This window comes from Lagopus leucura, unplaced genomic scaffold, assembly GCF_019238085.1.
Source record: "Lagopus leucura isolate 7727_CA_CO unplaced genomic scaffold, USGS_WTPT01 Super-Scaffold_100157, whole genome shotgun sequence".
Lineage (NCBI taxonomy): Eukaryota > Metazoa > Chordata > Aves > Galliformes > Phasianidae > Lagopus > Lagopus leucura.
Window position 1 is genome coordinate 3406431 of NW_024962334.1, and position 20707 is coordinate 3427137.

The 20707-nt window shown below is 39.1% G+C and overlaps 1 protein-coding gene across 1 annotated transcript in view; it reads left to right on the forward strand.

Annotated features, from left to right (window-relative positions):
* The window catches only part of ITGA9 (integrin subunit alpha 9), a 214680-nt gene extending 196800 nt beyond the window's left edge, over positions 1-17880 (forward strand). The window contains exon 28 of the mRNA XM_042888607.1: positions 12958-17880. Coding sequence (XP_042744541.1) covers positions 12958-13056 — 99 coding nt within the window. The 3' untranslated portion in view covers positions 13057-17880. The remainder of the gene's footprint in view (positions 1-12957) is intronic.
* The last annotated feature ends 2827 nt before the right edge of the window (positions 17881-20707 follow it).

Sequence of the window (20707 nt, forward strand, 5' to 3'; positions counted from 1 at the left end):
TATGTGTGTAAAATATTAGAAGTGAAGTTTTTGTTCGTTTGCTTTTGCTTTAACTGTGGGGTGAAAGAATAGCTATGAGTTAGTTGGCGATTTGGACACTGCAGAATTGCTAGCAAGAACTAGAAATGACACAAGCTTTAGGACTACAGCATAAATTTTCTATTTTTTTTGTTAAGAAGATAGCTAGAGTTAAGCTGTGGTCCTGGAATGTGACTTTTCACACCAAACAGAGCCAGAGCAACCCCTTTATCATGGAGCTGTGTGCTGGAGCAGTGCCTGTGTCATGGCCTGGCAGGGAAGGGACGTTCTTGTTGTGTGTTTGGTCAGACCTCAAGTGTCACAACAGGCAAGTTCTTGAACACAACAACGTTTTGCAGACAGATTGAGGAGCTACTTTCTGTTGCAGAAAAATATTGCAATGCATGTAAGCATTTCACATTATATGTTGCTTGAATTAATGGCATTAGCAGGAATGAGCTCTCAGAGAAATTTCAGCCCTAAATCCTGATTTGAATCAGAATGAAGTTAACTGTGAGTACAGTAAGATGAGATGGTAATCATTTCATTATTTGCAGATCAGAAATTGCACAGTCTAGAGACCCATGTCAATGGAATTAATGTTCAATGCTTGCTTATTTTACTTCACTGAAAGCTTATTTATCCATATGCATAGCATGAACTTGATTGGTGTTTGACTGGTGTTGCTTCTCTGCTTGTCTATTTTAATACTTCATGTAGACTCCACATTTCCTCTGGTTTAAGTGCAAACAGATTCAGATGGACTGAGCAGCTTTCTCTGTCTTCCAGGAGATGCCATGCATAACGCAGACTGGCAAGAGTTACCTCATTTTTGCATATTTTGTTGAATAGCACGATTTTACTCCCAACCCTTTTTGCTATTCATATCCTGTTCATCTGCTCTGGATGCTTTTGTACTGGCATCCATGGGAATGAGTTCCTGCTCCTGCTGCTTTGTCCTCAGCACATCTCACGCTCCCTGCTCATGTCTTGCCCTTGGTCTCCCATATATGAGAGGAGCTGGAGGGATTCTTATGCCGATGCCAACAATAATACATTTTGCTTTTTACCCACAGAGGTTGGCTTGCACCTCTTTGGTGGCTTCTGGATGCTTGTGGAGAGTAGAGGCTGCTTTGCTTCAGGACAGCTACCCATGTGCTGAATGAACCCAGGGTTTCATAAGCACTGGCAGTTTCAGAAGGGAAAAATGATCATGGCTGGATTATTCTGGGGACTGCTATCTCATGCACTGCTCGCTCAACAGTTAGGACTGCAGCCATACATGGGAACAAGAAACTCTTCAGAGCTGATAGATTTATGCACCTGTAAATCAGAGGAGAACTGGCAAATGAAAAACCAAAGCGTAATATATTATGACACAATAAATATTACACTATAACACAAATACAAAAATAGGAGTGCTACCTTGGAAGTGGCTTGAATAATGGAGTGAGTCATTCAATCCATATTGCTTTAGACAAAGTGCACAGAAAGGAAAGAAATGATCTGTGCTCAGAGGATGTCAAGGGGGGGGAAGTGTTACAGAGCACCAGAATGGATGCCTGGGCAGCAGTCATATGTGGAGCCAGTGGTGTAAGTGATTTGCAAAACAGAGATTTTGTATTCACTGCAGTAATGCTGTCTTTTTCTCTGTGTTTAGTACAGGAGATGGACTTCTATCTAAACTGATTCATATAGAAATTAAGTTTATTTCTGAACTGAGCCTGCACCTGTTGTATACAGCTTCAATTTGTAGAAGAGGAGGTACTAGAATTGTTCTACAGCTTTTGGGCTCCTGGGGTAGAGAGCTAATCTAGCTGTCCCTTGCATTATAAGACATTCTTCTGCTCTAAACCTTGGATTTTTTGGCAGGATTGCAAACAGGAGAAAGACCAGCAGAATAGTACCCATATGCATGTGTTGTTTTTTGTTTATCAAAGGGATTACTACTCTTCAGGATGTCTGCCTATGTGCTAGACCTATGTCTATTTGCTCTTTGCCTTTAAATTAGAGTTTGAAGACTTCCTGTAACTTGTAGGAGAAATATTCTGAAGACAGTTTTTCACTCAGTGTGCTTACAGTTTGTCCAGGCTTCTAACAGGCTTGTTCCATTGAGGAACTTAAATCCTGATCTATGCTGATCTTAGGAAATCCTCACTTAAGCAGAGGCTGTATGTGTGGATGGCACTGTCTCCTGGCACAGCTTTAAGGGGAGAAGCTTTGAAATACAAAGGTGGTTGGTTTTGTTTGTGAAGTTCCTTTGTTTTTTGTTCTTATTTTTAAGAAAAAAAGGCCAGGCAAACCTAAGAAGTTTTTTTGAAGGTCTATTTGGATTTGATTATCTGCTTTGATAAGCTATTTAGACTCTTTTTTTTCTGGGACTGCACAAGTGACTTTGAAGGAACACTTGCATTCCGCTGCATGCAGTGTTTGTCATTACCTCACATGTTGTTGGAGCATTTTTCTCTTTCCCCTTTTTGGAAGGAGACACTTTCCCTTTCTTAGGGCCTCAAACATTTTGCCAAAACATACAGTTTGCTGTTTTCCAACAGAGGGGAAAAAAGAATGGCTAAACCTGCTCTTACTCTTTGCCATTCTATGTATCTCGTGTTACAAGCCTGAAGACCTTTTCTTTCCCTTTTATCTACAGCTCAGGTGGCAGAGGCTCATTGCTACTTCCTGTCCTGTCCTTGTGCCAACCCCTATCCTGGTTCCTGGAGATCAGGTTTTAGAACTGTGACTCTGTAATGAAATAAAACTTTTTTTTCTTTTTTTTTCTTTTTTTTTTTTCTTCAGACCATACGCACATATCATTATGGCACAAAACCTCCTTGGATTTTAGTATAGGGGCGAAGTCAAGCTTTCTGTGAGGGGAAATACATATTTCCATATATATGTACGTATAAATATGTCTTTCCATGTAATCTTTCCAGGAAGAACCCTTTTCACTACAAAAAGCCTCCTGGCTGGGTGGTGTAACCCAACCATTATCACATCTGTCTAGCATCAAATGTAGGTTGTGGAGCTGGGGACAGGAGAAGCCTGGTGACACTTAGTGGCATTCCGTATCTTTGATGCAAGTTGCTTGTATTCGTAACTTGCATTCCTCTTCCTTTCTGTACATGGAATTCCAAGAATAAAGCAGTATGTACTGTGGTGATACTTCACTTTTAAGAATCATAATCATTCAGATAAACAAGGCAGTTGGCTCAGATTGCTATTGCACTTACTAGGGTCTAGTTACGGGAAGGGTGCATTTCAAAATGCCCAGAAGTTGTTTCTGTCAAGATGTGGATGTTTCTATCAGCTGCCTAAGAACTCATTAAAGAAAGGATATCTATGTTTCTCTTTTTTATTTCCCTTTCTCATGCTTTCTTCCATGTTCCGGTACTGTTTCTTTCTCATTTTTCGCATTATCTCACTTATGAAAGTGTAAATCCTACCTGCAGGAGCTATATACCACAGACCAAACTCAACTGTCAACTCAAAATGCAAAACTTTGTATGTATTTCATTCATGTTCTCTGACATTTGTCTTTCTGTACTTCTCAAATTGCTGCTCCAATTCTGTGGAGTTTTTGTGGTAAACTTTTAATTTTGGTGGTTGTGCTCCACAACTTACCTGTTTACGTGTTTGCTTCATGGAAACTGTTACCTGCTATAATAAGTAATCTTTTGTCAAGGGTAAAACATGCATTTTTTATACATATTGTTGGCTCAGTCCTTCCAGAATTTGGCTTTTTTTGGTATTGTCCTGTTACTGCAGTACTAATTCAGTCGCGTGATGATTAGGTTCTGTCACTGAAGGCCAAACCCATATTACATCCCAAACATGGATGAATCTTCAGTGTTTGTAACACCTTGAAAACCTTGAGGGAACTGGGCAGTGGAAATGTTTGGTTATCTCTACAAATAACATCTTCCAGGGCAGATGTTCTCAAAGAACACTCAGAGCTGTGTTTTATATAGTTTCCTTTTTCAAGACCAAAGTGAGTATTACTAAATATTTGTAGACCCCCCCAAGAGCAAAAGGGGTTCTATTTGGTGGCAGTGACTGAAATGCTTCTTTTGTTTTGTTCTTGAAGTAGGTTATTCGGATGATTTGCTTTGCTTTTTGAAATTTGACTAGATGTTACATGATGATTGGTTATAGACATCCTTGCATTTTACTTATTCTTAGCCAAATAAACGGTTAATGCTACTGTTGTAGCTGAAACACTGCCTTTCCCAGTGGGTTTGCTGGCTACCATGTAGTGTTTGTTCACCTCCCACAAGAGTAGGGCTGGCAACATTTCAGTGGTAATGTGTCCAGTACTTGTGAAATGCCTTTGTTATCTTTGTGGATAAAATGAGCTATGTAAATGTACAACAGTAATAATACTGTGGCTGAGCATTCTCTGGTCTCAATGTCCTCCAAATGGGAGCAGTGCTTGCCAGGTCACTTTGAGAACATCCCAGCCGTTGCAGCTAAGTAGCTCTCACCACAAGAATAAATTGAACTCACTAGCAAGAGAGAGGTTGGGTTGTGGTTTGAATTGTCTTTCCAAAAAGAAGAAATATAGCCGTCATTTTCAGGAGCCCAGACCATCAGAAGAATATGCGTGTAGACTGAAAAGTTGCAAATAAGTACCTAAAGTTCCAAGGTTCCCTGCTGCTGGAATACAGCATGTGTGTTTATTGGAAGCTGTTAGCATCCCTCAGATCCAAACACCAAGAGCAGAGAAAATGTGACCTGCATAGTCTGAATTCTCTCTTCAGGCTTGGTGTCAGAGTGGGAAATGCTGTGTTATGACTTACACCAGCCGTAGCCATTTCCTCCTAGTTCAGCTAAAGCCATGCAAATAATTTATTCAGATAATTATGGACATCGTACAGCTTTAATTCATACACTTTTGGCAAGTCAGGGCTATCGAAATATGATTGTAAAGCTACAGTTTATTGATTCCAGAAGTAGTCTTTAACTTTTAGTCCTTGGATATCAAAGAAACCCAGAAGTATTTCAGTAGTTTGTCTTTTCTTCTTTGGAGAGGAAATAGAAAATATGGATTGATGGATATCTTAAATTAATTGCACTTTCAGGAATGATTTGTTTAATTGCTGTCCTGTTCCCTGCTGAGATAAAGAAATCAGTATATAATAACTTGTCCAGACATATCTGCAGCAAACGCTGTATTCTTTCCAGTTCTTGAGACTGATAATCACAGATGAACTTTGGATGATGGCTGTGTTCATTCTGTGACTTTTTAAAAATAAACTACTCAGTAAAATTTTGCAATAGGAAAAAAAAATCTTCAAACCATGTGGAAGTGTTTATGGATTTTAATGTTGGTTAGTTTGCTTTTTGATTAAACTTACAAGTATGCTTGCAACATCTGTCATGCAAGTTACTGTACACAGTTGCTATCCTGCAAGAAGTTCATGCTTTCATTAAAGTGGAGTTGCCAGAACTCAGTGCTGAAGGAGCTTTCAAAGTCCAGTCACAGGAATTCTCTTTGTTTCCACAGACCAGAGCCTCCTTAGCAAAATACATAAGTCTCTCTGAAAGTAACACCTTCTATTTATTTCCATGGAAACTACAACAGATACAAAGAGCACAATAACAATAAAATTTGTTTTATCAGACATATCAGAGCCTGCATGCTGCATTTGTAAAAATCTGCACCAGTGGAGGTGACCCACCGTCACTGTCACCACTGCTGAATACACCATTCACCACCTCACTGTGCTCACATCCAATGTTTGGCCTCTGTAGACACTCAGCAAGCATCAGTGAATGACAGTGGAAGCCATTTTTTCAGCATGGAGGAGTTCAGTGGCACACATTTGCTTCAGGTGCTCTTTAATGCTGCCAACTTTATTCTGCACCTCTTTAGCAAGCAGGTCCATTGAAAATAATGAACAGCTCCTGGGAGAAAAGTTGCGTGAGTGGTGGTTAGAAGAACACATCCTTGTGTTCTGGACAGTGTGTTTAGAATGGGGCAAGCACTGCAGGGTATGACTTGTCACATGGTGAATTCCAAATCATATGCATGAGTGACAGCAGCAGGACACGCTGTATTGGAAAAATACTGAAATACTGTGTCAGACTGACTGAACTGGTATCTGTCTCTAAGTGCAGTTATCTCATTTGCACACCTGAATGGGTCTTTTTCGTTATATGGCTCTTCTGAATTTGCATTACCTACTCGGAGTACTCAGCCTTCCTTATGTTCTTTGAAAACTTGGCTTTTGAGACAGACATAAAGCATTTAGTTAAATAAGTAGTTTATTTAATGACTGCATGGGCTCAGTTTAGCAAAAAAAGAGCACGTTATTTTTTCATTATTACTTCAGCCTCACAAGATTACTGTCTGAGAAAAAAACATGTTTAAAAACTATGCTTGTTTTACTACTAAACCATATAAAATAGATTTCCTTTTAAAATCTATGGAGTCTTACAGGTCTTCACTCCAAGTACTAGCAGTAATATCTTGAGTTAATTTGCCAGTCTGCATGAACTTAGGAGTTATGTTGTACTTTTTTGTTCATTTTTTCTGCATAGCAACATGTATAGCAATAAGTTGGGATTAGATACAGGTGTTAGATGTCAGATTCTTCCATGGTAGCTGAATGAAGTGTTTGTAAAGAGGGCTTACCATTGAGCAAACTGCTCAGCTTTTCTTTACCTTGTTTTCCCAGCTACAAAGCTCTGTTTGTCATTTTGTATATACGCACCAACTCACTCACATAGCAACTGCTTATGAAATGGTGATGTTTGAAGCATATGTATTTATCTTCTTGCATGTTTAATTGAGCAAATGAGGACCTACGTTACTGAAAAGCAAAGAGATTCACCTCCCAGAAAGTCAGTGGAAGACTGAATAATCAAGCCAGACCACCGGAGTCCTCATGTTACCTTAACCACAATACCATCCTTCCTCCCAAATATACAGTTTCTCCTTAAACTCCAGCCAGTACTTATGGCTGCTTTCCAAAAAGGCCTTTTCCTCACAGGGAGGCCCAGGCACTGGCAGTTTGCCAGTCCCCAGTGGAAAAGCTGATCCACAGTATCTGTTCATGACCCCTCTGTACTGTGGCAAGGGTACTTTAATTGGGAGGAAGGAAATGGTGCATCCTCTTGGAGCTGGCCACATGCCAGAATGATCCAGGGCCACGTGAACCCAAGTGCAAAGTGTTGGTTTTTTTTTTTTTTCTTTTTTCCCCTGCCTTCTTGGCAGTAAAATGAGATTCATGTTAATAAGCAACAATTGATCTCTGCAAGAGGAAACGCTCAGTGCTTCCAGTCCCAGCAGCGCCAGTCTGCTGTGCAGAAATTCGGGGTGCTGGTGGCACCTTGCTGGGGATGAAGCTCCTGGTTCTCCCTTTGGGTATGATTAGCTGTACATTTTTTGATCTGCTTAGTTCTTTCAGAAGGGCCACCAGGTAAATGGCTTTGGACCTCTGCCTAGGTTAGAGAGATGGGGCAGTAAATCATTTCTGATGTAAATCCAGACTGTGGCTGTTCAGATATGACTGGATTGTGCTTACTGTAGTGGAGTAACTGTATAATAAAGATGGCTTGTGAATAAGGCACTAAACTCAAAGAATCCAGGTGTTGTTCAGTGGGAGATTTCTTCAGTGGCTCTTAAATTTTGTTTCATTTCTGAGTTGCAAGTATATCAGTACTTATTTCGCTCTCTTTTTACTTGTTAGTTTACACTCTGGTCAATATAATCCATTAGAAGACATTTATCAGAAGCTCTGTACTGATAGAAGTCAATACTTCCTCGTGTGCAGCTTAGTATATCAGGATATGGTAGAAATGTAGTTAAAAATTTATACCTTGCTGATTGTCATTAGTGGCAAAAGTCTCTGGTAATGTTACAGATTCTGTGTGAACATTGTTCACAAACCTGTATTCCTTCTTCAGTTACAGTCTGCAAATACCAGTGTACTAAAGTCGGGTTAAAATATTATTTTGAAGGAGGATCTAGCTGCTCTTATCTTGTTTCTTAACGCGTGACAATAATGAGAAAAAGACTAGTTTAAAGAAATATGTGATCTTACCATTCTTCTGTAGCCCACACTTATTTCACTCTTCATTAGGTTGGGACAGTGGCTGGCCTGTGGAGGCACAGATGGGAGGGCAGAAAGTAGCAGCAGAAAAAAAAGGCAGTAATTTGTGATGATGTTAACACTTCAGAATTACTTTGGCTTGGATGTTCAGTTTGTGTGAGTGCTTGACGAATGCATCTTTGTGCAAGTGTTACGGGTGATTTTAAATGATTTAGAACTGACATGGCAGCAGAATGCGAGTGAAAGGGACTTTGAATACTCAAGATTTGAATACTCAGGACTTGACAGTGCTGTCGCGTGACAAGATATAACTTCACGCTAACAGGTGTAATTCCCCAGACAACAAGAAACACAGATTTTCTGTTGCTTTGTTACTCTGTTTTGCCAGAAACATGCTTTCTGCTCAGATTATACTGTAGATGGCAGTAAGGTTTTGCTAGAAAAAGGTGCACGGGCTGGAACAGCTCAGTTAAGAATAAGTGTAAGATCTATGGGTGGTTTTAGGTTTTGAATCTAAGTTCCGTATTTACAGAGCTCTAATACTTATTTGAAGCATCTCCAGAAGGGACTGGCCATTGTTTGTCTATTCTGATAAAGACCGTATCAACTTTTTATTTCCATTTTATTTGTTTCTGCCTGAATTTGTGTGAATTTGTTTAAAAGCAAGGACACGCTCCTTTGCCATTTATCATGACATGTAAACCGTGGCAGTTTGTAGGTTTGCAGGCAGTTCAGTCCATCTCTCTCTTCCTGGGATGTCACTTCCATTGGGAGTGACAATGATAGCCCCAGGATTTTGGGACTATCCCTATATTTCAGAAGACTTTGATCTCCCTCAGAGAAAATGTACTGGGACTTGGTGCCCCAGCATAGCTGTTCCCCTCTGGTGAGCCCTGTCAGGGTTAAGAATAAAGGATGAGGCAAGCTGAGTAGTGTCCCACTGTTGATGACTTTTTCTTGGCCACGCTGACCCAGAAGGCCCAAAACTGAGGTCCTCTTCAGCTTTCTCAGATAATTTTCACCCATTTCTGACTAGGGTTTGCTTTTTTCCTGCATTGCCTTTGGTAGCTGATTGCTCTTCTTCCATTATATCCCTTTGTCTTCCCATGTACTCTCTCCTTGCCTCCCGCAATAAGGTTCTCCTATTGCTCTTCGTCTGACGAGTTCCTTCCCCAGGCACAAGTTTATTGATCAGAGTACTGCCATCAGTCCTTTCCTTGCCTGTGGTGGTATGCACTTGCACATTGCATGGTGGGCTCACAGGTCTGGACTTGACTGGTCCTTTGCCATATTCATCCATGCATATGTACACACATGCATGCGCCTCTATGGAAAGCAAAAAGTGGGAGAATTGAACAATAGGAGAGAATCATGGACCATGAATCAGGCTGGAGGCCACTGCACCGGTCCATTGAAAATGCCACTTCTACAAATGCCTTTACAGCAGTGCTCCTGCTGTAGCTGGCGATCTCTCCTCTTTACCCTGTTTGAAATTCAGCACTGAGTCCCAGTTATCCTCCCTGGAATTTCTGAGTTCTCTTAAGGGCCTTACATTAGTAGAAAAAATACTGGAGGCAAAAAGTCTCTGATGTCACTCTTGCCCCAGTGAACTGAAACAGCATAAACTCTGTATCCACGTTGCACCATTTCTCTGGCTTTTATCCATGTGTCATCCTCCTTATTACCCCTTCTCCAGCATGTTAAACTCACTTGTTCTTTCCAGCTTGCCACAGGCACTTATCTGCCATTGCCATATGGGTTAATATTGCTGTCATTTTTAATGAAATCTGTTTGTTGTAAGAAGACGGATATGTGCACTGTGTGGTCTCTTGTGAAGCCATGATAAGTTGTGATTACTTTGCAGCCATCAAAAGAAAATCTTTCTGATGATCAGAAGGACTCTGTCTCATTAAGTGGAAGCATGCTATGTTGACCCTAAGAAGCAGTGTCCCATAACAAAGCATGCCTTTTCCTTTTAGGGAGGGCAAATGTAACCAATCCCAAACGCTGCTTTTAAAATGTCCAATAAAAAAATCTTAAGGTCCAGTTTCTAATTTATGTTGCATTTAAATTAAGCTCTCTACTTAATTTCGAATTATTCACAACACTGACAGCAAGTGAACATACATAGCTTCACAGTGAAATCACCTGTAGATGCTGGATCTCATGCTTCACTAATATTTATTCATATCTTCAGCTCACTTTTTTTGCCCTACTGAAAAGCTATACAAAAGCATTCTGTATCCAGTAATGAAATAGTAAAATACCAAAACTATCATAACCAACTTTTAAAGATAATTCCTGAAGCAGATGTTCACAAACAGACAATTTTTATTAAAATAACAGTGGGAGTTTGCTTTTGTTTGTTTGGCCCTAGAGGAAATTAAAAAGCCTTTCTATAATTTTGATTATAACTTCAAGTGAGGATTTTATTGAACCAAGGATGTTGTAGCATGAAGGATGGAAACCTTAGGGGTTTAAAACCTGTTTTCAAAAGCTACAAATTGAACTTCTCTTGTTAATCTTAGGAAACCAAGTCCCCTGGCAGTTCTATTTTCAATGTGCAGAACTTGTCGGTCTGTTACAAAACCTGGTAATACAAAAATGGCACCCACTTCTTCGACACATCTGCTCCCTGAGCATATGTAAGGTGTATCTGCAGGTTCCCAAGACTAAAATAAGTACCTACGATGAATCCCACTGGTAGAAACATGGCGACGACAGAGGAGGAAGGAGGTTCTAACTTATTAATTTTGTTACCAATAAAATAATTCACTAAAGCTTCCATGTTGGAGCATGAAAATCTAAGGACAAAGTCTGCTGTCAGCTTTAAGTCTCCATTGATCCAAAGTACACTGGCATCGGTAAGGTTTCACTAAGATTTTATGATCATAGAACTGTTTAGTTTGGAGGAGGCCTTAAAGATCATCTAGTTCCAGCCCTCCTGTAATGTGTGGGGTTGCCAACCACAAGATCAGCCTTCCCAGGGTCTCATTCAACCCAGCCTTGAATGCCTCCGGGGCAGCATGTTCCAGCACTTCACCACCCTCTGCAGAAAGAATTTATTAATTACATCTAACTTAAATGTCCCCTCTTAATTGAAAGACATCCCCCTCTTGTCCGATCAAGATGTTGCCATCTTGAGGTTTTATTCTCAGAATACATCCTTTGCACTGGTAGAGCTGTAGATAGAAGTGAAAAAAAATCAGTGTGATGTTATTTTTTTGCTACAGGAGATGGAAGTTTACCTGGTTTTTTTTTGTTGTTTTGTTTGTTTGTTTGTTTGTTTTTGAGCAAGTTTAAAGAACAGAAAACTAGTTAAACTCTTCTTTAATTCCTTTTCTTCCCCCGTGTTCCTGCGAACACTATTCTTAAAGACACTGGGAGGCGAGGGAGTCATGGCTCTTCAAAATTTGACAGCATCCTTTTTGTGAGGACCTGAAACAGAAAGACCATTATCAGCGTGTTTGCATGTACTGAGTAGCAGATATGGAGGTTGAAGCTTGATGATCTTTAAGGTCCCTTCCAATGCAAGCCATTCTGTGGTTCTACGATTTAGGAAGCTGTGCTGGATGAGCACACTCATCAGTTTGAACAAGTAGTCTTCCAGAGCCCCATGAGTTAAAATATACTTGAAGAAAATTAAAGTTGCTGAAGAACTGAAAATAGAAAGCCTGACTTAATAGAACCATACCAGTGATAAAACAGCACAAAATATTCCTACATATGGCCAGTTTGGGAATAAAGGATGGTAATAACTGACTGATAGAGGCAGTCTAACGCATTGTGTTTTACTCAGCAGGAGTTAAGAAAACAGGTTTGGAGTGGTAGGAGTTATATAAATGTTTAATTATGATGAACAAAATATTGATTCAGTTGTCTACATGGTGCGCTGCTAAGTTTGAGGAGTTATTTGTGAATACTTACCAAGGTCTATTATTAAAATCATTTTTGTTAATCTGAAAGGGAAAAAAAAAACCACCAAAAAACAGAAATGTAAGAGGTTTATATACAAACTGAAATGAAAACTGCTAGCTTTTTTTTTTATTTTTTTTTTTAATCACGAGAGTCTAGGAATTAAAAAGAATAGTTATTGTTACTGCTCTGCATCTTGTAGGATCAAACTTCTGGTTTGCCTTCTGACTTCACACAGCTGTTTGCAAAAAGACAAGGGAAATCATTTAGCAAAAAGAAGAATCTGAAGCTATCTGTTTGTTCCAAAGCATCTGAACACAGATTATCATTAAATAGAAAACTTGAGCTCTAAATTTAGATTCCTGGTAGGAAGAGGAGAGTAATTTCTATGGCTGATACTTCTGGAAACACAGGAGCTAAAATAACATCTCACAACCATGATGAAGCACCAGTGACAGCATGTACTGGCTTTTCTCAAAGAGTTTAAAAAAAGGCAGGTATGTGAAGGTGGTCTCACTGAATTCCTCTGATCTCTTTTGTTTCATGCGTTTGTGGACAATGGGAGCACAGTTCATAAAACTCCAGTATCCTGGACCTGGCACCCAAGTGCTAGCTTGTACTTTAGGATTACATCCAAAGTTTACATTAGTCTTTATTTGGTAGCAATAACCCTGTATCTGCCATTCCTGGTCTATGTTTATTAGAAATATTTGGGTTTGGTTTTGTTTAGTAGTTTTGTTTCATATAGGAAGACTTACAGTAGTTGAACTATAGTGTGCAAAGGACTCGTGAAGATTTGGGACACAGTTTGATCTCATATTGATGTAAACAAGGAGTTATGACTCCAGGCTCAGAAATTAGACATTCACATTGGTGCTGTTTTCTTTCTTTTTCACAATATTTTCTGACAACATAAGTTTCAATCTAATGATGCTGTTACTTACCACCATAATTTCTTTTTAATTTGCAGATGGGTTTCTTCCGCCGGAGGTACAAAGAAATTATTGAGGCTGAAAAGAACAGAAAGGAGACCGAAGATAGTTGGGACTGGGTCCAGAAAAATCAGTGAACTGCCCTTGAGAAGGGAAAGCCCAGTCATATGACACGTGCTTGCTTGCCCATAGGTCCTGCTCTCGTATCTTCCATATGTGGAAGAAGGAATCTTCTCCAGATTTTTCGGAGGCCCTGTTGATGCTGTGTCTTTATCACTCTAACAAGCTAGGGAACATATCCTGAGGCAACCACTGTGGCCATGTCAGGTGACTGGAGCTATTTACACTTCATTTTAGAGCTGAACTTTGAACTTTGGTAACCAAGCTGCAGTGCAGAGCAATATTTATGAATCCAACTATGTGGTATACCCTCAGGGGAAGACTGTTACCTAAAAATATTTTTTATAAATACAAGCTTTTTATATTGATCATGTCTTTATATTTGTATCGATGTTTTATAGTTTCTATTGAATAGCTATATAGTTCACTCAAGCACTGATATCTGGCTAAATCATTGGGAATGCGTACATGTATATATAAATCCTATTGTACTTTTAAACTTCAATGGAAGAGAGAAGATTTGCAGATCAAAGTAGCTGAAAACCTCATATGCTTAATTCACAATGCTTGGTAATATTGTATATAGACCATTTAATGGCAGTAAGCCAAAATCTTTTAATTGTCTCTTTTTTTGAGTTGAATTTGGTGTCTGATTTATAAACTGAAGAACCTAAAGTGTTATACATATGTGATGTTTTGTATATGAGTCTATCCTTCACTGACCTGAATGGGAAAGAATGAAAATGCTTCCTCAGTGACATGTAGCAAGACTTGTAGCTCACCTTCTATTGCTGAAGAAAGCATGACATGTTTCTATTGGGGAATTTTTCTCTTGCAGTCTCTAGTATTTTAAGAGTGGTCCAGGATTTGACAGTTGAGATACCAAAAGGGTAAAATTTGGCCAACTACCATGGCATTGACAAATTCCTTGGAATTTAAATTATTTTTTTTTAAATGGAGCCATATTAATATTTAATGTTAAGAAGAATGGCTTTTAAGCTACTGGTAAGAGTTGTGAGCTGTTGCTGTAAAAGCAAGTGATCAGTTGATGTATGCTGTATCTATTATACCTGCCTTGTGAGTTTTCTACTTGAGTCACAATGTTTATAGCATAGCTTTAGGAGAGATAAGTAGATGCACGCATTAAAATGTTCTTTGGATCCTGAGATTGCCTTTCTGCGTGTTCCTAGAATAGAATGTGCAAGGGGAAATGGCTTTAAACTGGAAGATGGAAAAATGAGGTTAAATGTTAGGAAAAAATTCTTTACTCAGTGTGTGGTGAATTGATGAAACAAGCTGCCCATTGAAGTTGTAGATGCCCCATCCCTGGAGGCATTCAAAACCACATTGAATGAGGCCCTGGGCAGCCTGACCTAGTAGTTGGCAACCCTGCACGTTGAAGGGCAGTAGAGCTCATTGATCTTTAAGGCCCCTTCCAACCTAAGCCATTTTGTGATTCTGTGAGTGCCATTCTTCATCAGGCGTTTTAAGGAAGTTTAGTCAAGATGCAGATGTTACTGAATCTCAGGTTGCCACTTTATTCATTAGCAGTTCCTTATAAAATCAGTTGTTGAATTGGAAAACACGGAATTGTAATTAATTCAGCCATGTATCTTCAAAAAAAAAAACAAAAACTCTTGGGTTTCTGAGTAGAAACAGTGAGTCTCTATGGGGCTTGGTTTTAGATTCTACTTGTGCTTTGCACCTTGTGTAAATAAAAATTATAGTGTTGGTATAAAATTAATATAAGGGAAAGAATGATGAAGCTGTATAGTAGTAGATGAGAGAATAAAAGGAATGAATGGTAGCAGGATCTGTCTCCTTGCATTAGGGTAATGTAAGAGAACTGCTGGAAGTTTGGAAACCTGAATGCAGAAGACACGCAAGAAGTCTGTTTGAGAACATGCCTTATCCTTGCTCTTCCTTGTAAATTCATTATAGTTTCATATTTAAAAAAATTAACCTGTTTCCTGTTTGTTCCTCCCACTCTCCTAGTGGCATTAAGTGCCTGCTATTACTGCAGTATTGATCAGTGTTTGTTAATTTAACTATCTGCACCAATTAGGCAGGAAATGGTTTTTGAGTGAATGAAGAGTATTGATTCAGTGTTTGGGAAAAAAAACCAACAACTGTTAGTCTATTTGATTATCTTCCCTAAAAAATCATTGTTGATTTGAAAGATTGGGTCTTGCAAGTTATCACTTAAGATAGCATCTGAAAACAATCCAGCCATGACCACATGTAGTAGATTGCATCAGAGTGCAGAAACAGAAGGCTGAAGTCCTTTGACAGCCCTATTACATTAGTGACTGTTGAATTCCTTCCAGTACGACTCTTCTGACATCATTTAGATTTACTGGGTGTATTTAAGCCTAATACATCTATTTTTCTGCTGTTAAAATACCTAGCAATGCCAGATAAAAGTTAGACATGAAATTCATTAATTAGTATGAATTAAGTAAGCAGTTGCTTAAATATATACAGAAGAGCAAATAATGAGTCCATTTATTTAGCTGTAAGAATTTTTTCTATCTGTCCTCTCTAAAACTGAGTTTAAAAAAAAAAAAACACGGCAGATGTAAAAGTAGATTTGTTGAGAACAGAGTGAAAGGGACAAGAAAAACAAATAATGAATTTAAACTGATTTTGAAGAGGTTTTACCCAAAGAATGAGGAAATTGCCTTGGAAAAGTTGAAAATCCTCCATTGCATTTTCACTTTTTAAACAACAACTGAACAATAGAAATGCCAAACAACAGACATGCCGAAAATATTTCATTTTTATATTTTAAGAGTCAAGAGTAGCTTTTTCTTTGAAAGATCTTTTGACCATATATGAAGTATATGAAGAAGACAGTTAAAAACGGTGCAGTATCTGTTATTGATCCAACACAAGTCCCCACTAGATGAAAATCAAGACACTGGCCTAATTAGTGAAATAATCCACAAATTCTTATTATCATCGCTGTTAGCTTCCCAGTAGTTTTGTTGACACAGTTGCTTTTGGTTTTGTATGTATAATCTTTATGATAATTCTTTCATTTTTCAAATTCCAGCGTAGCTCTTTGCTTTGTTCCAGTTAAGATAGATTTGACAATGAAACATATCAATACTGATATTAAAATCCCGTAGATAGACCTTTCCACTCCTAAAAGAAACAGAGAAAAACACAAACAAACCAAAGAACCCACTAATAGTTGGTTGCAATTCCAGAAATCTTACAAAAATGGAGTGTAATTCAAGAATGTATAGAAAATTGTTGTGCTATGGTTCAGCTGGTTTTGTTTTGTTTTTTTTTTTAATCTTTGGAAATAGCTTGTAGGGCTCTGGAAGTTGCCATGTGTCAGCCACTGGTTGAGTCCCTTTGTGCTGTGATGCTCGCCTGGCAGAGCTGGTGGAAGTCATTGTTGAGGTTCTCTCCAGTTAATTCAGTTAGGGACTGAGTCATCAGTTGTCTTGGACAACTTCATTTGAAGGTTTGCTGAGTAGTCATTAGTTTTGGTTTTGTTCTTGTCCTACTAAGAGTTCACTTTGTGCTGGCTCTAAGCTGCACAGGTGGAAGCTCATTTCAAACATGTAAGCTAGCACCTGAGAGATCTTTAGTTTAAGCTCTAAAGCCATGGGTAGAATGTTTTCTTACCAACAGTAATCTTGATGTTCTCCTAGGGCAGGAAGAAAGTAATGTCAGAAAAATACGATTAGGAAGAACAAAAAAAAAAATGTTAAGGAAGAATTCACTTAACGCAAAGCTGTTGCAAGTCCATTCACTTTCCATCTTGCAAGATGGAATTCAAAAAGGAAGTTACAATTCTTGCAGAGTCTTGGTCATCCACAGCACCAGGATGAATTTTATTTCCCAAGAGCTGAGATTTTACACAGCATGCTTTGTGAGCATTTCATTTGGAAACCGAGGGTCTTCTCTTGGAGGTTTTTACTCCTGGAGGTGAATTCCCATCAGTTCCTCCCAAGCAACAAAAGGGCTCATGTGTTCTGAGGCAGCCGTTGATATGCCATGGTACCTGGCCATTATTGCTAATACAAGTAGTAGGTATGGTTTTCTGAATAAACCTTGGTTTTAATTTACTCAAATGCAATTAGGAAATCACTTGTGTTATCTGAGAGAGAAATTGGGACTGTTGTGAACTCAATGCCCGTTACCCGGTCCTTTCAGAGTGAAAAACTCTTTTTTGCAAAGCCTAAAATACCAGATAAGAACAACCCTTTCTAACGTGTTGCATGAATAGGATGGAAGCTCCCTTCATGTCAGTGAAGTGCAAGTAATTTAGCTTGCTGAAAGCAACAGTTGCACGAAGATTGTGTTTGGCAATATTTAGTACTGACTTTCTTGAATGTCTTCTCTTTATAGGCACATTTTGGAGTCTTGCACAAGTTTCAAGCCTAATATCCATGTGATGTGGGAATGTGTAACATTGCTTTCTCTAAAGGATTAACAGAGTCATAGAACTAATTTCTATGTTTGTCCAAATCCATGCAGATGCTACAGTGTCTTGAATATAAGTAAAAGCAGGATTTGGTTCACATGCTGTACATTGATTAAACTGGGGTGAAGACTGTAACGACTTCTGGAGTGTGGTCTGCATATGCAGTAGGGTACCCACATCATCGTCACTCCTTTTTCTTAGAATGTCACTCCTTATATATTGTAAAATTCTGTATTTCTTTTTTTGTGAGCTTGTGGTTGGAAGAATGTGTTCACTCTTATTGATGTCACCTGTATTTAGAAGCTCGGGATCACCTGTATTCGAATTCACTTGCACTGTTTTGGAAATGTCAGGTTTACGGAAATACAACTTTTTGGAATAAAAAGTGGCTGCAAAATTATCCTGATAATGCCATCTTGTCACTTACTGTCCTTGTCCAGCTCAAGTATTTTTTCTGTCAGTAGGGTGTGACATTTTCACGTGTACGTTTGCATTAAATGCTATGCACATGTGCTCATCTGCTTGTGGTTAATGGGCATCTTCTGTCATTCAAAAACTTGCATCAAAGCAAGGTGTGTGGAAACAAAGAATCCATCTGTGTGACTTGGAATTCTGTTTCTACCTGTGTGAAATAGGATGAACACAAAGTTACTTCTTTAGAGGTATTTCTTTCTGCGAGGATTTGTGTTTCACAAGCAGCTAAGTCATACATTTGAAAGATTTTCTTCCACACCATTCATCCCCATGCTTACCCTATCAAAGGGGTGAGGAGCTGGTGAGAAGCTATACAAACAAGCTGATCTTTTTTCTGTGGCTGTAAGGTCTCCCTGACAGTAGGTATTTCTAACACCGGTTGAGAGGTTCTATCAGTGTTTTCTCACCATTCTCATTCATCATTCACCATTGTTGGTTTTTTTTTCTGTGGAGTCTCTCTACATAAGTTCCTAGATGTTCTCCAGCCATAGAGAAACCACTTGTTTCCTCAGCATTATGCTGACAGCCAAGTAACCGAGAACAGACAGAGCAAGGCTGGGCCCTAACCTGTGGTTCAGCACATAGGTGCTAGTGATCTCACTAACATCTGTCAACCTATCTGGTACAGCTACAGATGGTTCCCTGGTGAGGGTTGGTAAAAAAGAGGGACTTATAAAATTAACAGAAGATGATGCAGCTGCCACTGGTAACTGACATCTGAGGAAATATCACTGCATAGGATTAAAAAAAAAAAAAAAAAATTGACGTGCAAAAGCTTTAAAAATGCACAACGACGTGGAAATTGTCATCAAAGCTGGGAGTTTCCTGAAGTCTGTGGGACTGAATCATCACCAATTCTAGGAGTTCCTTAAAAGTCCGCATGCTGGTTAAGGGGATGCGTTTACTCTTCCGAAGGAAGGTAGCTAAGTTGGGGTAAAATACTAAAAAGAGTTCATGATTTGCAATGTGAAATCAAGTCCTCTATGGAATGAAAAGGAAATACTGAGCCAGAAGGTGAATATTAGAAATGGTTCACAGATGCAGCATTTTGGGTGAATTTGACCGTTCATTTAAACAAGTTAAACATGCATCTTCAAGGTGTCAATGTCTCATTGCCAGACCTTTATAAGCTCTATGTGACCAGACAGAAATACCCCTCCGTTCAAAGTCACGCTTTATTCATGTCATCACTTCTTGACAGTACATGCATTTGTGAACAATTACTGTCAAGGATGAAGAACAGAAAGAATAATATTCCATCAAAAATCTCTGACGAACTCCTTGAGAGCTCTCTGAGAATGGCAGGCACTGCCACTGAAACATGGTGATGCACTAGTTTGGCAAAAAACAGCGTCAAACTTCTCACTAGTTCTATGCTTTTGTTGCTCCTTCTTTTTATGCTTTAATAAAAAATACATACAAAATAAGTCGTGTTTTAGTGGCATTAGTGCCTTTTTGTTACAGTGCAGCCCCTGTGCTGTGGAAGCATGGAAGCAAGCAATAACTACCTCGTCTGAGGAAAGAGCATTGCAGAGGTGATGCTGCCCTCTGTGGGGCTCATTCGCCTTTTTGCTTCGCAGTGAGCAGAGAACACTGGTCTGGTGCATTGCATGATTCTGTGTGCTGCTGAGGACCCAAGTGGCTTTCAGGAACCTATTAGGACTTCCATGGCATAGTAGCTTTGCTTTAGAAAATGATGATGTTTCAAAACCAAAAGCTTTTCCTGATTTATTTCTGCAAGTTTTGCCAAGAAGGAAGAAACTAGACCAAAACTAGATCAAACTCAAGGAAAGGAGAATGTTCTTTTGGCACGGAAAAAAAAAAAGCTCATTTGGTTTGTGCTGCTCAGCCAGGGCCTGGAGCTGGAGCAACGTTTTGCTGCCTGCCGTGCTGGCCGTTGGCCTGCTCTAGGACTGGGGTAACAGGGGCTCCTCTGAGAGAGCTTCTCCATTTAATATATACACCCAAAGTGAAAGGAACACGTGTCATTTCCCCAAATCTTTTGTGTCTGTTGGGATGGATAGTTGCCTAGGTAATGTGCTTTGCTTTTGATTAAAATTTTTAGTGCCAGAATGAGAAAAGGAAACGTTGTGAGGGTCATTAAATATGCAAACCAGATCTCACGCTCCCCTCACCCTGGTTGATTTGCTACTAGAATTAAAATGCTAAGACAAAAGCACCTAGGTTGTGAAGACTGAGCTGCACAAATGGATTTATAGTTATATGGCTGCCCACTCCTGTACATACCAAGAGAAAACACATCTGAGGTTCAGTTTAAATAGCTGCAAATGGAGATATTTCTTCCTAAGTATTTTTGACAGAAGAGAAGTGAAATAGTAGGGGAAAAATGAATCATCTTAACAAAGCAGTGATGGAAATTAGTTTTTCATAGCCATGCTATAATTTCCTGTGACTACCTAAAAAGATCTATTCATGAATTTCCAGTACATTTCTTCTTTGTTTTTTGTGTAGTTACTGCCATTTTAATGTTTGAACTTGTAGATGTGCAATGCCTTCATAAGTTAACCAGCAGCTCAACTGCTGTGAAGAATCAGAAATTAATGAAGTATGTAGAAACCCTGAGCAGAAAGTTCCCTGCTGCAGACATATTCAGATGCTATGAACTGACTTTCATGAAATTATTCTAGATTTATACTAACACAAGTGAGAAGGGACTCAAACAGCCTCCCTTGAAGCTGAAGGACACACATCATGAGACAAGCTTTGCACTAATCTGTGAAAGTGGTAATGTA